Genomic DNA, 17,762 nt, shown 5'->3' with positions numbered 1-17,762 from the left:
ACTTTTAATGTTCATGAAATGTTCATGAAGAGAGCAAAAAGTTCACAAATCCTTGAACTTTGTTCACAATCTGGCAACACTGTCTAAGGTATTTGAGCGATCACAACCAATCAGATCCCAACAACAAACACTACCATAATCTGATCTGTATAAAATTTCTCTGATCTTAGAAGAAAAGTTAACCACAATAAGAATAACAAATTTACTGTCTGAATATACCAGTTCGCAAGATTTGCTTGTAAAAAATGTTTTGTTAGTGCCGAGTCGTTCTATTTTAGGATTGTGACCTGCAGATAGAGTACAGAATTTAATGAAAGTACTTCAACACTTTAGCAGCAGCAGTTTTAGTAAGAATTGCTGTGTTTGAAATATTTAATTTTCAAATTTGATAATAAGACTGGCAAGGTTTAATTTTGACGTGCAGCCCGTAGAAAAGTTAGAATAAGGAAGCTCCTCCTCCCCTCGCCTACGTTTTCCTGTTTGAAAAAAAATTGAAACGTATATATGTCAAAAAACTTTTTTCGATAAAAGAAGTCATGTCTATATTGATGCTGTATAAATAAGTAATAATTTTGTTGTGTTTTATCTCAGAAATCATAAAAGTGCAGAGACATGAGCAGTTCGCACTACAAAGACAAATCTCTTAATCAACAGCAAGGAGGAAAATTCTTATTTTTATTCAAATGCATGCTTAATGATGTAACAGTTACTTTACATGAAAATGTTACAATAACCTAAACGACACTAAAATATTGATTTTGTTTGTGGATTAAGGACTAAATGCGATAAATTTGCTTCCATGTTAACTCTGTTCCTTAGAAGTTGTGAAAGTGAAAATAGCATCCACTCCATACAATATGGCGGCAATAAAACCAGAGACCTATGAAAGATAATAGAAGTATTTACACTCTTCTTCTCATCAAGAATCACTATATGAACGAAACTACAGTTGCAAAGTTTGCCTTGACAAAATGTAAAATCAACTGTTCAACTTACGATTCCACCAATCAATTGACCACAGGTGTAATCATATTTCCTGTTTGGGGCGTCATCCCAATATTCACATGAAGACGTGCCTCTTATGTCCTTGTTGTACGAAGAGAAGACAACAGTAATTAGGCTTGTGGTGACCAATAACTGTATCGTCCATATACCTTGCACTGCTGCCATCTGTAAAAGTGGAATGGCATTATTCACCATTAAACTTGTAGCAAACACTCTTCCTGTAGTCTTAAACATAATGAACTTACAGCTGCAGCATTGTGCTTTTTATTGATTGATCCACTAAAGTTGAGAACCAATCCAACGATTGAAATAACAACTCCAACGCCGGTCGTATGGAGAAAAAACTCCTCTCTACCAAGAACGCCTCGTTTATATGATTCTAAATTAAAATCGTCAATTTCATCAACGGATTCTTTTGTGAAGTAACCAACACATCCTAAACCAGCGGCAAGTGCAACCTGAAATATGTAAAAAGAAGGATTTATGTAGGTTTTCTTAAGAGAACTTCATCATTTATATTGTTATGTACGTGTAGTATTTCATTGGGCGATAGCAATATACTATAATACAAAAATTAATTTATAAACAATACTTACAATTTGACAAATTTTGAGAATGACTGATGGTAAAGTGAAGCTCATTGTTTGATCTGAAAGTGCAAAACGTACTAAACGTTATTCCAGTGATCAAGGGTGTAACGAGAACGTTAATCGAGGGAGTGTATAATCCTATATTCAGTTGTGCCCTACAGAATTCTTTCGAAATTCAAATCACTTTGAAAAGAAATCAGTAGGACATAACAGAATATATGAATATACACCCTCCCCAATTAACGTTCTAGTTACGCCACTGGCAGTGATCATTTGAAAACTATATTTAATTACGATGTGGATGTCTACCGTAGACCCTCATCTCTTAAATATATATAGTAAATGTTTTGTATTAAAATCATAATCCCTAAAACAATGAAAACGAAGGCTACCATGCATTATTCATAAAACTGCTTAATAACAATTTAAAGTTCCTGTTTTTATCGAGATTCTTGCTTTTAGTTGTTGAATGTTGTCTTTATGTGTCTCGACGATAACTTATTTAATTACGAATAAAGGCTGGTTTTAACCAGCTTTTTATATGGTATGGTAATAAGTATATGTCACCGAGTTGTCAACTGTCAAACGCAAATCCTCGTCATAGTGAATATCACACCCCACAGCTGCATAAAAAAGTGAGGAGGTTGACGTTGTTTGTTGCAAATACAAACGGAAATTGATAGAATGATTGCTAAAAATATAATAGAAACCGTACAACACGAACCAGATGAAATTCTCTTAAATATTTTCACTAAAGTGAAAAAAGACGGCACACATAATGTCATACTAGATCTTAAAGTTTTTAATACTTTTGTCTTATTTCCATTTCAAAATGGACTCACTAACTACGATCACTAAGCTTGTAGAACGAAACTGCTACATGTGTTGTATTGATCTCAAAGACGCCTACTACTCAATCCCCATAAAATACACTCACAGGAAATATCTGAGATTCCACTGTAAGGGTTTTTTATAACAATTTACGTGCTTGCCCAAGGGCTTTTATTTAGTGGACCACCGAAGTTCACAAAAACCCTAAGACTCCCCTCACATGCATTAAACTCAAAAGGGCACATCATCTCGGGACATCCGGATGATTCTATTTACAAAGAGAAACTTACGATGCATGTCGGAACAATGTATAGATACAGTGACATTATTTACCCAATTAGGGTTCCTAAAATGGATATTTATCCCTTCCCGGAAATTAATAACACTGAGATTTGAAATTAAACTCTGTCACAATGACTGTGAAGTTAAAAAAGGTCTTTAAGGTAAATGAAATTAAACTCTGTCACAATGACTGTGAAACTAAAAAAGGTAAAAAAGAAAAGGTCTTTTAAAACAGATTGTATAAAATTTATGGAGAAAGCGAAATGGGGACTAAAAATTCGAGACACGGCCAAAATAGTGGGTAAACTAGTATCAAGCTTTCCTGGTGTGTTACATGGACCCTTAAACTACAGAAATTTAGATAGGGACAAAACATCTGCACTAACTCTAAGTAAGGGAAACTTCGACACATATATGATGGTTTCTGCTGAAGCCCTTGCCGAGCTACATTGGTGGTCGAATAATGTTTTGAATGCCATTAAACCCATTTCTCATGGGGAACCGTCGCTTACTATTACGACGAACGCTTCAAACAAATGTTGGGGGGAAGAATCGCAAGGCATTAGCACAGGAGGCATATGGTCACACCTAGAGACAAAAGAACACATAAATTACTTAGAGTTGTTTGCCTCCTACCTAGGACTACAAGTATTTGCCCATTCCCAACGCAATGCACACAGCAGTAAGCATCATAAGCAATATGGGAACTAGCCACTCTGAACGTTGCAACAATCTGACAAAACAATTATGGGAATGGTGTATTGCCCGAGAGCTATGGGTCAGCACGGCACACATTCCGGGGAAAAATAACTTAATTGCCAATTTTGAATCTAGGCGAAATGAACGAGCATTTGATTGGATGCTTGATAAAAAATATCTGCATGATGCTTGTAAAGAGCTCGAATTTATGCCGGACATTGATTTATTTGCATCAAGAATCAACAAACAATTCAACAAATACGTTTCTTACAGACCAGATCCGAAAGCTTTATTTGTAGATGTTTTTAGCATAACTTGGTCAGAACATTCATTCTATGATTTTCCACCTTCAGTATCATAGCCAACGTTCTACAGAAAATAAGGAACGACAAAGCGCGAGGCATATGTGTGATGCCAAAATGGCTAACTCAACTCTGGTATCCTATAGCTCTTACAATGCTAGAGAAGCCACCAATAGAACTAAAAGCATCACCGAGTCTCTTCATACTACCCAGTCATCCAACAGAAGTACACCCCCTTTTCTAGAAACTCACCCTGATTGTCTGCCTTTTATCAGGGAAAAACTAGGAAACCAAAATCTTTCACGGGCTTCTCAAGACATTATCATATCATCATGGAGAAAAGGTACTATAAAACAAGATCGCACCTACCTATTACGCTGGCAGGAGTTTTGTCGATGTGAGGGATTATCGTTATACAGCCCTAGAATGGCGAATGCCATTGAATTCCTAACTGAAATGTACAAATCTGGACTAGGATACAGTGCCATAAACACGGCAAGATTTGCACTTTCATCAATGATACTACCTACTTCAGGTGTTACGTTTGCCAAAGACCCCTTAGTTTGCCAGTTTTTTAAAGGGGGGTTTGAACTTAAACCATGCCTTCCAAATGGGATGTTAACACCATTCTTAGTTACTTAAAAACATTTGATCCTACAAAGGAGATGGCATTGAAAGATATCACAACAAATCTGGCAACTCTACACTGCTTACTGACTGGACAACGTTGCCAGACTATACACAAAATTAACTTGAATTTCATACAATCTCATGATGAAAAAGTACGATCACGATACGTGAAATACTTAAACACACAAAAGCAGGTAAACACCAACAACCTATAAGATTACAAAGCTACCCAACAGATAAAAAACTCTGCATCATAGAGCACCTTAGACAATACATAACCCGTACTGAAACTTTAAGGGGAGAACAATCGCAACTCTTCATCAGTTTCACCAAACATTACTGTCCAGAGTGACCAAAGACACCATTGCCAGATGGGTCAAATCAACTTTGGAAAAGTCCGGAATCAACACCAAAAAATTTACACGCCACAGTATTCGGGCTGCCTCAACTTCATATGCTAAAACAGCTGGACTAAACTTGAGACAAATCCTGCTATCAGCGGGATGGTCAAATGCTACCACGTCAAGTGGTACTAGACATTACAGGAAACAATGAAACTTTGCATCTACTAACAAAATTTTACCATCAGTTAACTTTTATGAGATTCAGCTAAATACACCTAAATGGGGTACCTTATTAATATTTTTTTGAACTGAGTCCTCTTTATAATACATAATTGATTGATGACATTGCGTGTAACATATCAATTCCCATCTCGCAGCCGCAGAACTTTGAAATCTCATGTGACTCTAAAGTGACGTGAGTGATGACGTTGTAGAATTCTCAAATTAAACGAGACTTACCTGTAAATTGATGTTTGATTGGAATTCTACTAGTCATCAGTCAGAAACGAAGGAGTCACACGCCCTGCACTACCCATCCCCCCCGTGACTCCTTCGATTCCTTAATTTCTGAAACTTCTCTCGTAGAAAAACTGATTAGCAAGCGACGCACGCGCGATTCTCATGTGACTCCTTCGTTCCTGACTGATGACTAGTAGAATTCCAATCAAACATCAACTTACAGGTAAATCTCGTTTAATTTAAAAATTTTTCTAGAACTCAATGGTCAAAACCATAGTCAAAAACTGCAGGCAACGACGTAGTTGCTCTATGTATGAATTTTGAATTGGCTAATCGTATGACGTATGTAGAGTTTTAAAATACTTCATGTAATTTCCTTTGAAGTTATAAAACTTGCCTCAATTATATGCTGATTTTGTGAAAAATCCTTCAAACTATTTAGATTTTATAAACTATAATTCGCAATAAATCATTGAAAAAGAATCATTAATTTTCTGGATTTTTCAACCACGTCATGCGACATACTTAACGTAGTCTGGATCCGCCCCAGGATAATAAAGCCGTTGATAGAGAGCAAATTATTGAGACAGCGATGCAGTTAAAGAAAACTTGGAGCTTAAATCAAAACTTATAGTACATCATCGGACTCTATTTATTGATCATTTCGCATTTATTGAGTGCGAAAAAGTATCTCAAAATAACCATGGAAATGATGGTTACGAAAGTACTAACTTTTAAACAATATATATGTCGAAGACGTCGAAGCGGAAGATCATGTTTAAAGACTTTTTTTACTTGAACGTTTAACGAATTTTCCAAGTTATATATACATGATTGAATTTGAGCTCTTACTATACATCTTGTTTATTGTTCTCTTTCGCAATTTACTTACGATGTGGTTTTGATGGTTTGCGATTGGTTCAAAACGTCAAATGCAAACGGTACACAAAGATATCATGAAAACGTACATTTTTGCACATTTGAGAAAGAATAACTGTACTTTTATAATCTAATATTCTGATTTTTGTACATTATCAATGAGGAATCAATTGTGACTTAATGTAATGTGATATTTCAAAAAAATGTTTAAGTTACCTGAATCAATTCTACAAATTTGAAGTTCCTTGAAAGATTACTTGGTGTCGATAGTTTTTCCTCCTTAGAAATGACGCAGAAATGAAAATAACATTGGAATGATTTCTTTATGAACCCCTGACAAGCTGTTTAAATCTGAACTATGATTGGACACAAGTAATTCACAAATCCACCCCCACGTATTACGTAAAAACATTTTAAATCGAAATACAAATAACTCAATTAACTATTTAAAGCTAAGTGGCTACAGACGATAATTAAAATATTTTTTGGTTGTTGAAATCAAATGCGTGAATTCCTGTCTTGTTTCCAACAGGAGCTAAATATTAATGTTAAGCAAATGTTGTTAAGTATTAACATTGGCTTATGAAAAAGCCCTTCCTCTTGCTTTTTATACTCGACATCGAGTTTTGTTAATAGTTGCAAAAGTGGGTTTTAATGATAAACGTAGTTTCTTTTTTACTTGACTGTGTTTGATTCATTGATGCGATGATCTCGTGCGATTAAATCAATAGAAATCGATATGAGTCCCTAAATGCCAGTTGTTTGGGTCTTTTGGCAATTCTTTCATTTACAACTATCTGCTTTATACAACTACACTTTGGTGCAATATGTGTTTTCTTTTTATTAATGTACAATTTTCGTGCAAGTGTTTTATAATGTTGTAAGCTTCATTTTCGATGTAAGCTAAATATTAGAGATGGAGGGAATCCTTGTATATAATTAGCTTCTTGACGTTCTCCACGTGGAATTTTGTCGACAATCGTTTTTCTTCCGCAATTTGATCGTTCAATAACCAAAGATAAAATTAAATGTCCAACGTAGTTAGGTTCTATGTATAAGCCTTAAACGAAACAGTTCTTTATCTGCACAATTATAACATGACAATTTTGCTACATGCGAAGAAATTGTAAAATTATCTGATTCCAGTAATGCCAGTTGTCTTTTGCAATTCTTTCATTTAACGCTATATGGTTATCAACAGTATTACGCCTTGCAATACGGGTCACTAAGAAATTCGTCTGTATCTTTTTATATTGATTTGCATAATTATATACAGTAAAAAGAAATGGGCCATTTTAGCCCCATGAGGTCGTTTTGGCTTTTGAAATTGCTAGCCGTATTGGCTAACAATGAGGGCTAAAATAGACAAAAGAGCCGTTTTGGCTCCATGACGGTTGTTTTTGCTCTCCAATTGGTGCCAAAATAGAAATATACGGCCAATTTGGCACCATGAGGACGTTTTGGCTTTTGAAATTGCTAGCCATGTTGGCTAACAATGAGAGCTAAAACAGACAAGAGGGGCCGTTTTGCCTCCATGAGGGTTGTTTTTGCTCTACATATATGTAGCTACAATTTTCATGTAATATTTGTATGATGGACATGAAACATAAATCCCCTTTTTTTTATACTCAAAAATTGAGTTTCATTTCCTCAATTTAATCGCTGAACAACAAGAGCGAATGCGTATGTCAAGAGCGAATGCTTATTTTCAAGCCTTCTATCCCACTGACTCCACTGCTTTTATTCAAACAATGACATCCAGATAAAATCGCTAATTTAAAAGATATTGTTAAATCACATGCATTCCCGAGCATTTCGTAATTTTAATACAAGATTTGAAATTAGTTATTTGAACTATCGTTAAGATTTTCAATGTTCTCTGATCTTTTCTAGACGTTATATTTTTAAAATGTTGATTGATTTTCGTCAAATGTTATTTGGAGATCAACCAATGAGTTATATGCTTCCAACATAAACATTTAATATTACTAACTTGCTAAAATACACCAAAGTCATAATTGGAACATTTAAATGTAAAAAACATTGGCTTCAAATGAACAGTGACACCATAGGGATTAGTCAATTTTTTAAGTTAATGTTCAGAATATCAAAGATATGAAATAGAAATTCCGTGATATATTATCATGAAATAGTAGCTAATTGAAAAGATTACAATGGTGACATTAGTTAACGTGTTCGCATTTTAAATTAAGTGCACATATACAGTATAATATTAAACTTTCTGTGTAATTACAGTTACTTTATGGTGACACACCGAGTTTTTTAGGATTATTTCAACTCAAACCACCAAATAAAGCGTTTTCCGTATCTTATCGTGTACGAGTAAAGCGATTGAGTCACAGAATAGAGATCATACAGATTACAGAAATTCCACTCTTTCCGGAACCTTTGAAAGTTTTTATCTCCAAGACGTCATGGTAAAAGAAAACTTCTTTAAAAATTTGTCGTGCGTGAACTATAACGCAGAAAAATCGGTTTTTTGAGCTTGTCGTTTTTTGACGGCGTTAATGTCTATCAGTTTTCAAAACTGGAGTCCATTGCAAATTTTTGCAATGCACAAGATTTGTAGATTTTCTTTGGTTTTCTCTTAAGCAAAAATCTAAAAATGGCAAATGTGATTAATTGCATGAAAATTAATATTTCAATAGAAATTTTGCCGCAGTGAGTTAATTGATAGTTAATTGTCGTTAGCTTTTCCTTCTTTGAAATGACGCAGAAATGAAAATAACATTGGAATGTTTTCTTTATGAACCCCTGACAAGCTGTTCAAATCTGAAATATGATTGGACACAAGTAATTCACAAATCCACCCCCACGTATTACGTAAAAACATTTCAAATCGAAATACAAATAACTCAATTAACTATTTAAAGCTAAGTGGCTACAGACGACAATTAAAATATTTTTTGGTTGTTGAAATCAAATGCGTGAATTCCTGTCTTGTTTCCAACAGTAGCTAAATATTAATGTTAAGCAAATGTTGTTAAGTATTAACATTGGATTATGAAAAAGCTCTTCCTCTTGCTTTTTATACTCGACATCGAGTTTTGTTAATAATTGCAAAAGTGGGTTTTAATGAGATACCAAACCAGCGACAAGTGTAACCTGCAAAGTAATAAAATGGATTTATATGGAAGTTTTCTTGAGAGAATTTTACATCTATCTTCTACAGTGACAGCCATTTTTCTACGATAAAATATAATGCATATTTAGGTTCGGGGAACTGAAGTACTTCATGTATGGGTATTAATGTGCAAACATAATATATATTCAGTAAACATAGAATTATGACTCATACTTACAATTTGAAAAATTTTAAGAATGACCGATGGTACAGTTAAGCTCATTGTTTGATCTAAAAGAGTAAAATGTAATTAAACTTAAAAAAATGGAATGGACATAATTCTGCTCTCTCCCGTCTTTTTCTCGACAGATTAAACATGTTTTCTTTCTCGAAAGTGCACATTTAATTGACTATGTAGATTTCTATTATTCAATTCTTATTTGCAGTTTTTTAATCTTTGGAGTAGCTATTTTAACCACTTAAAATTAAGGCTATCCATTGCTTAGGAATATGACCTATTTTGAAATGCGTACCCGATTTGCAGCTTCGTGACACTTGAGTTGTACGTAGAGCTTGTCCTGATGTTTCTCAACGATGTTTTATCTATTTATGATTTAAGGCTTCTTTTAACCAGTTCTTTGTACGAGGTTTGATAGTGATGATGTGTCAACCACAGATCACGTCACAGTCAATATTACCCCACCTAGTTAGCAAAGGAGAGAGGTTGCTGATGTTTTTTGCTTTCAACCAGAAACAAAACAAAAAAGAAAAGACATCAAACGTCACCAGTGGAACATAAGCATGCAGATTCACACGTAGCACATAATAAATTATAGATAATTGATTAGCCATCTCCAGTCCGCGTTCCTTTTGATCAAAAACGCAATTGACTAGCTGGCTTATTGGAAACTCATGAGTAGCACAACTTGTATTTGACAGAAAATATCAATGGAGTGTTTCCTATACAATATGTAGTAACGTTATGTGAAGTCGTAAACCATGACAGATGATAGGCTACAGTATATACGACTAAATGACCGCATAAATGATAAATGCGTGGATAAATGGAGGATTAGATTAGGGTACAGTTTTGGTTATGAATTGTAGTTAGCTATCATATTTTACGCAAAAATTTCTGGAAATGTTTTTATGTGATGGGGTATTTTACCTTTTTGAGGAGAGATTATATTTTTATCCAATACGAGATTGTGTTGTTAAAACACAAAGAAAACGACAGGCTCACTGACGTTAGAAACATCTTCAGATTTCCTGTTTTCGGTCAATTTAAACATTCTTAATCTTCCAGAATTCCAAGATGCGAAAGAAACATCTGGATCTTTTTTTGTGTACATAAGTTTTAACCTCAGCGTCTTTGGTGCCAGACTTTCTCATACGAAACCCGATTTGGAAAAACATGGCGTTCAAAAACTTTGACTTCTTCACCAAATATCATGCTCATAAGCATTCCTGCAGGAACACATTTGCTATTTTTTGAAATACAATAAATGTTACACAAACATGTGCAGTTGTAGATGCAAAGACAAGTAGTCTTGATCTCTCGATCAACTGCATGATTGAAGTGCAATCTATAAGTTTCGAATTTTTAGGTCATATGAGTTTCGAGTGACGTCTTGATCGTTTACACAATTCTTACTGCAGGTCAATATGTGTGTAAAGCACAATGTCATTAAATTGAATTCGTTGGTTTCTTTTCATCAGATATATGCACTGGTATCAGTTCTTCCCTCTTGCCGATCGCTGTTTCAAGAATCCTCTGGGTTTTTAGCATAAAAGTCTCAAGATTCTTTAAACCATCCCAAGATCCCTAGGTACAGTAAATGATATATGGATACAGCTTGCATTTTCTGAAATACCAAATCCTGGCCAGAAATTCAGTGCCAGACGGAAAGAGAATTTTAATTATGAATATAATAGCCCAATATTGGACTTTGAATAGAGGACATTACGAAAATAGAATATTGGAAATAAAGGTTTTTGTTTATTGATGCCGTTGTACATATTTCTCATTGTATCTGAAGATGTCTTTAAGATAGACACGAGACGTCATCAATACAGAAACCTTTTATCTCTAATTCATTTTCTTAATGGCTTTGTTAAAGTCTTACGTTGGACAACAATGTTCATAATGAAAATTTTGCGATATATTTCAACTTTTTGCAGGCCGCCATGTTTTCTTCATCGATTGTTGACAACGCAATATGACAGTACTTCTTTAGTGATCAAAAAATTTAAACCTAATTTTTAGGTAAATGACTGACGCCTCACGCCTTCAGATACAACGAATGATTTTCGGTACGGCAACGGTTTTTGCAAAAATTGCTTTATTTCGTCAACAATGACACCCCGAACAAGAATCACAAATCACAGAGTCAGTATTTTAATATAACCAGACGAGCGTTGGGATAACAGCTATAAGGGCTTGAAAGAATAATGTCAGTTTAAGTAACTACATGATTGTAAACATGCATAATTTCATGTGATTATGAATTACAGCATCAAATGGCACGTGAATATGTTACAAATTTTGGGTAAGCTGCCCCTTACGAAAATTTCACATTTGACTTCATATATGAAATTATTATTTACGAAATATCGAAAATACTTTTTTCGATAAAAGAAGACATGTCTATATTGATGCTGTATAAAAAAGTAATAATTTTGTTGCGTTTTATGTCAGAAATAAAAAAAGTGCAGAGACATGAGCACTTCGCACTACAAAGACAATTCTCTTAATCAACAGCAAGGACAAAAATTCTTATTTTTATTCAAATGCATGCTTAATGATGTAACAGTTACTTTACATGAAAATGTTACAATAACCTAAATGACACAAAAATATTGATTTTGTTTGTTGGTTGAGGACTAAATGCGATTAACTAGCTCTCCATGTAAACTCTGTTCCTTAGAAGTTGTGAAAGTGAAAATAGCATCCACTCCATACAATATGGCGGCAATAAAACCAGAGACCTATGAAAGATAATAGAAGTATTTACACTCTTCTTCTCATCAAGAATCACTATATGAACGAAACTACAGTTGCAAAGTTTGCCTTCACAAAATGTAAAATCAACTGTTCAACTTACGATTCCACCAATCATTTGACCACAGGTGTTATCATATTTCCAAATTTCAGCGTCATCCCAATATTCACACCAAGACTCGCCTCCTATGTCCTTGTTGTACGAAGAGAAGACAACGGTAATTAGGCTTGTGGTGACCAATAGCTGTATCGTCCATACACCTTGCACTGTTGCCATCTGTAAAAATGGAATGGCATTTTTCATCATTAAACAGTAAGAAAAAGGCACTCCATATGAAAGGGTTGAGAATAAACCTCGGCAAACTTGAATACTAGATTATACTTATATATGCAGCAAAGAATTTGACAGAACTGATTTACAGATGTAAACTTTGTAAGAAACACTCTTCATGTAGTCTTAAACATAATGAACTTACAGCTACAGCATTGTGCTTTTTATTGATTAATCCACTAAAGTTGAGAACCAATCCAACGATTGAAATAGCAACTCCAACGCCGGTCGTATGGAGAAAAAATTCCTGTCTACCAAGAACGCCTAGTTTATATGCTTCTGAATTTGCATCGTCATAAAAATCAACTAATTCTTTTATGAAGTGACCAACACATCCCAAACCAGCGGCAAGTGCAACCTGAAATATGTAAAAAGAAGGATTTATGTAAGTTTTCTTAAGAGAACTTAATCATTTATATTGTTATGTACGTGCAGTATTTCAGTGGGCGATAGCGATATACTATATTACAAAAATTGATTTATAGATAATACTTACAATTTGACAAATTTTGAGAATGACTGATGGTAAAGTGAAGTTCATTGTTTGATCTGAAACTAAACGTTACTCCAGTGATCAAAGGCGTAACTAGAATGTTAATCGAGGGAGTGTATATTCCTATATTCAGTTGTGCCCTACTGATTTCTTTTGAAATTCAAATTCCTTTCAAAAGAAGTCAGTAGAGCACAACAGAATATATGAATATGCAACCTCCCTAATTAACGTTCTAGTTACGCCACTGGCAGTGTTCATTTGAAAACTATATTTAATTACGAAGTGGATGTCCACCGTTGACCCTCATCTCTTAAATGTATATAGTAAATGTTTTGTATTAAAATCACATTCCCTAAAACACTGAAAACGAAGGCTACCATGCATTATTCATAAAACTGCTTCGTAACAATTTAAAGTACCTGTTTTTTTTTCGAGACTCTTGCTTTTAGTTGTTGAGTGTTGTCTTTGTGTGTCTCAACGGTAACTTATCTATTTACGAATAAAGGTTGGTTTCAACCAGCTTTTTATATGGTATGGTAATAAGTATATGTCCCTGAGTTGTCAACTGTCAAACGGAAATCCTTGTCATAGTGAATATCACACCCCACAGCTACATAAAAAAGTGAGGAGGTTGACGTTGTTTGTTGTCAAACAGACGACTTGATACATTTGATAAACAAGAAAACTACGACCTAATAACGTCACCAGTAAAACATGAACATGCACATTTGCACGCAGCATATACTGATTAGTGCTGAGTGAACATGATGTATGTATTTATGATATAATAAATATCTGACGATTATTTGTAACATATAAGTAAACACAAAGATTATTAAAGATTATAAAACATCAAGTAAAAGACTAAAGTTTTGTCAAACTCGAAATCATATAGTTAATTGACTGCAGACTTGCTTAATGCCTGTCGTATTACAATCAAATACCTTAACTAATTGAAAAGCTCCTCTAATTAGTTGCAGCGACATAAGCAATTGCCACAATACAAAATACCTATCTACAAAAATTCTGACCGGTTTAATTAAAGGAGTTTAACATTAGTGTTGGTGTTAATCTTCTTCTTTGGGTTGGATTAGATATACAATTATTTAAATACACGTCAATTTTTTTATGCATGTGTAGATGCATGTGTTGTATATTGTTTCCAATAAATGTGCTTATGCATGATTTTCTTGTATTCCGCTTTTATCCTTTAGAATTTGTTTTTTGGAAAAGTGCAAGCTGTTACTGAAACGCAAACCGAGCTATATGATGTTAGAAAGTCATAGATTTCTCGTTGTGTGAATTATTACAATTTTCTATCTTCTTTGTCAGATGAATTCCGTGGAGGAACTTCGATCAATTTTACATCTTCCTTTTGTTTCCTACTTACGTCAGTTTTCAGTCATGTTGTCGTTCAGTGTAATCATGACGTAAATATGATTCTTTCAACAATTCCAACGACATTGTTGCTTATTCGTTCTTTACAAGCGTTAAAAGTAAAGGTGCAAACGTCAACAAGCAATAACAGATTTTAGCTTCACATTACTGAAATTAAACTTTTTAAATAGTAAAATTGGACGAAAGCATGCAATTTCTTTTATTCAATGTATCAATTATGTAAGATTATTTCCCCACAGTTTCAATTTTCTCTATCAATTTTTCATCTTTTGAAAATCATAAAAAATCAACCTTTTGCCCCGTAGCTATCCTTTTTGTTTGTATTGAATGTTTAGTTTTTCCTTATGAAGTTATTAACATGCTATTGAATTTTGTCTTTTATCTTAAGTCATCGATTAATCTAGTTGAACTTTTGAAAAGGTTAATGAGTTTTTGTTTGTTCTAATGAATATTGCAAAGATTTATCAATATATTGCACCGTGTTATTGAACGTTTATTTTTGTTAAATGCAGGGAAAAGGCGCAAATGCAATGATGCATTCGGAATCGAAAAAATGGCTATCATGTAAGCAAGCTTGCACAGCTTAAAGATAGGATCCACATTAAAAGTCATAAAAATAGCAACTCGAGGCACTAAACGCCCACAATTCTTCATATTAAATACTAGCATTCAAGTCGTAAAGATTCTTAACTTTTTCACAAACCATTTTTCTGGCTTTCATATGCGCATTTTGATACGTTTAACATACATTCTGTTTTTCTATACACTTGACAAGCTATGATGTTTTACAAATGGTAGATAAGATGGTGCTTCCATAACTCAATTATTTTAATCCATTTCAATCTTACACCAAGAAGATAATCACTCCTTTCCATTCTTCATAGCTCCATCTCGGACGTTTCAAGTTCATTGCCCGAATCAGTCGCAACGACACTCAGCCAAAAGTGAAATGATGAATCCACCAATCTACAGGATAAATGCAGTAAAGGCAAATACCTAATAACAAAATTATTCGATTTGTTTGACTTTCATCTGTCTAAATTTAAAGTACACAAACCGTAATTGACATTCAAAAGTTTTTAGAATTAAAATATCGGATTACTGCATAGTGCATACAGTTCATGGGTCGATTTACTCTTTCGAATTTACTTTTCATGGAAATTCTATGGTAATTTAAGCGACCTTAACATGTTGATATTTCTGCAGAGAGCGCACTCTATTTCCATATGTATCATAAAACTGTGATCATCAAGTTTACTCTCTCTTACATTTGTAGCATGACTTACCACGGCGACAACAAGATTATTGCATTCAATATCTTTATGAACAGACTTCCAAGAATCGCAAAGACCCGAAGCTTTATATGATCTCGTATTATCGGCCAAAATACCAGCAGAGATCAACAGTATTACGGTGAAAATGACAAAGATTATTGCCATCTATAAATCATTTATAAAGAAGAATTATTTATAATATCATTCAAAGCTGATCTCAATAACACAACTACATTGATTATGAGCTGGTTGATTATGCACGGTAAGTTGATTGGCCGTTGGAATTTTTACTCACCTAATTTCTCTTACAAAAACGTTAGATCACTTTTCATATGGATGGAAGACTTATCTACATGTTATTATGTAATAAACTTGTCTCAAAAACGTTAAGTATATATTGAATGCATTTGGTCTCTTGAACAAGTATATACTGTTTCTCATACCGCTAAAACCCAATTTACTTGGTGAAGAATCTTGTGTCCGCCAACAGTGAACGTGCCTCGAGTGTGAAGAGAAGATAACGGTTATTAGGCAGGTGGTGACCAATAACTGTATCATCCACACACCTTGCACTGCTGCCATCTGTAAAAGTTGAATGGCATTATTCACCATTAAACAGTAAGAGAAAGGCACTCCATATGAAAGGGTTGAAAATAAACCTCGGCAGACTTAAATACTAGATTATACTTATATATGCAGCAAAGAATTTGACAGAACTGATTAACAGATGTAAACTTTGTAAGAAACACTCTTCCTGTAGTCTTAAACATAATGAACTTACAGCTGCAGCATTGTGCTTTTTATTGATTAATCCATTAAAGTTGAGTACCAATCCAACACTTGAAATAACAACTCCGACGCCGGTCGTATGGAGAAAAAATCCCTCTCTACCAAGAATGCCTTGTTTTTATGATTTATCGCCAATTTCATCAACGGATTCTTTTGTGAAGTAACCAACACATCCTAAACAAGCGACAAGTGCAGCCTGAAATATGTAAAAAGAAGGATTTATGTCAGTTTTCTTAAGAGAACTTCATCATTTATATTGTTATGTAAGTGTAGTATTTCAGTGGGCGATAGCGATATACTATAATACAAAATTGGTTTATAAATAACACTTACAATTTGACAAATTTTGAGAATGACTGATGGTAAAGTGAAGCTCATTGTTTGATCTGAAAGTGCAAAACGTACTAAACGTTATTCCAGTGATCAGAGGCGTAACTAGAACGTTAATCGAGGGAGTGCATATTCCTATATTCAGTTGTGCCCTACTGATTTCTTTTGAAATTCAAATTAATTTCAAAAGAAATCAGTAGGACACAACAGAATATATGAACATGCACCATCCCCAATCAACGTTCTAGTTACGCCACTGGCATTGATCATTTGAAAACTATATTTAATAACGAAGTTGATGTCCACCGTTGACCCTCATCTCGTAAATATATATAGTAAATGGTTTGTATTAAAATCATAATCCCTAGAACATTGAAAACGAAGGCTACCATGCATTATTCATAAAACTGCTTCATAACAAGCTAAAGTTCCTGTTTTTTATCGAGGCTCTTGCTTTTAGTTGTTGAGTGTTGTCTTTATGTGTCTCAACGGTAACTTATCTATTTACGAATAAAGGTTGGTTTTAACCAGCTTTTTATATGGTATGGTAATAAGTATACGTCACCGAGTTGTCAACTGTCAAACGGAAATCCTCGTCATGGTGAATATCACACCCCAATGCTACATAGAAACGTGAGGAGGTTGACGTTGTTTGTTGTCAAACAGACTACTTGATATATTTGATAAACAAGCAAACTACGACATAATAACGTCACCATTAAAACATGAACATGCACATTTGCACGCAGCATATACTGATTAATGCTGAAAGAACCCGATGTATGTATTTATGATATAATAAATATCTGACTATTTATTTATAATATATGAGTAAACACGAAAACTATTAAAGATTATAAAATATCAAGTTAAAGACTAAAATTTTGTCAAAGTCGAAATCATATAGTTGACTGCAGACTTGCTTAATGCCTGTCGTATTACAATCAAATACCTTAACTATTTGACACACCTGTAATTTCCTGGAAAAGCTCCTCTAATTAGTTGCAGCGACATAAGCAATTGCCACAATACAAAATACC

General features: G+C 34.1%; 1 protein-coding gene and 2 long non-coding RNA genes across 5 annotated transcripts; all 3 read right to left on the bottom strand.

Annotated features, from left to right (window-relative positions):
* Window positions 1-662: 662 nt before the first annotated feature.
* On the bottom strand, window positions 663-16,834 carry LOC124437608. Of its 3 annotated transcripts, none has more exons than XM_046987579.1 (4): window positions 12,935-13,059; window positions 12,584-12,796; window positions 997-1,170; window positions 663-880 (listed from the first exon to the last, which is right to left on the bottom strand). In XM_046987579.1, the coding sequence occupies exons 1-4, from the start codon at window positions 12,977-12,979 to the stop codon at window positions 803-805; spliced, it is 510 nt and encodes a 169-aa protein (XP_046843535.1). In that variant the 5' UTR covers window positions 12,980-13,059; the 3' UTR covers window positions 663-802. The 3 variants fall into 3 exon arrangements, with proteins under 3 accessions (XP_046843535.1, XP_046843534.1, XP_046843533.1); XM_046987578.1 differs by lacking the exons at window positions 663-880; window positions 997-1,170; window positions 12,935-13,059 and adding exons at window positions 11,857-12,094; window positions 12,211-12,384; window positions 16,726-16,834; XM_046987577.1 differs by lacking the exons at window positions 663-880; window positions 997-1,170 and adding exons at window positions 11,857-12,094; window positions 12,211-12,384 and having other exon boundaries at window positions 12,935-13,041.
* On the bottom strand, window positions 8,872-9,920 carry LOC124437622. The gene is made up of 3 exons (XR_006945781.1): window positions 9,640-9,920; window positions 9,345-9,397; window positions 8,872-9,147 (listed from the first exon to the last, which is right to left on the bottom strand). It is a non-coding gene; the product is annotated as an uncharacterized LOC124437622 (long non-coding RNA).
* Window positions 14,802-15,728, bottom strand: LOC124437620. Its single transcript, XR_006945779.1, has 2 exons — window positions 15,616-15,728; window positions 14,802-15,325 (listed from the first exon to the last, which is right to left on the bottom strand). It is a non-coding gene; the product is annotated as an uncharacterized LOC124437620 (long non-coding RNA).
* Window positions 16,835-17,762: the final 928 nt, after the last annotated feature.

The sequence above is a fragment of the Xenia sp. Carnegie-2017 genome, unplaced genomic scaffold (genome assembly GCF_021976095.1).
Source record: "Xenia sp. Carnegie-2017 unplaced genomic scaffold, XeniaSp_v1 HiC_scaffold_16, whole genome shotgun sequence".
Lineage (NCBI taxonomy): Eukaryota > Metazoa > Cnidaria > Anthozoa > Malacalcyonacea > Xeniidae > Xenia > Xenia sp. Carnegie-2017.
This window is presented reverse-complemented; position numbering and strand designations above follow the sequence as displayed.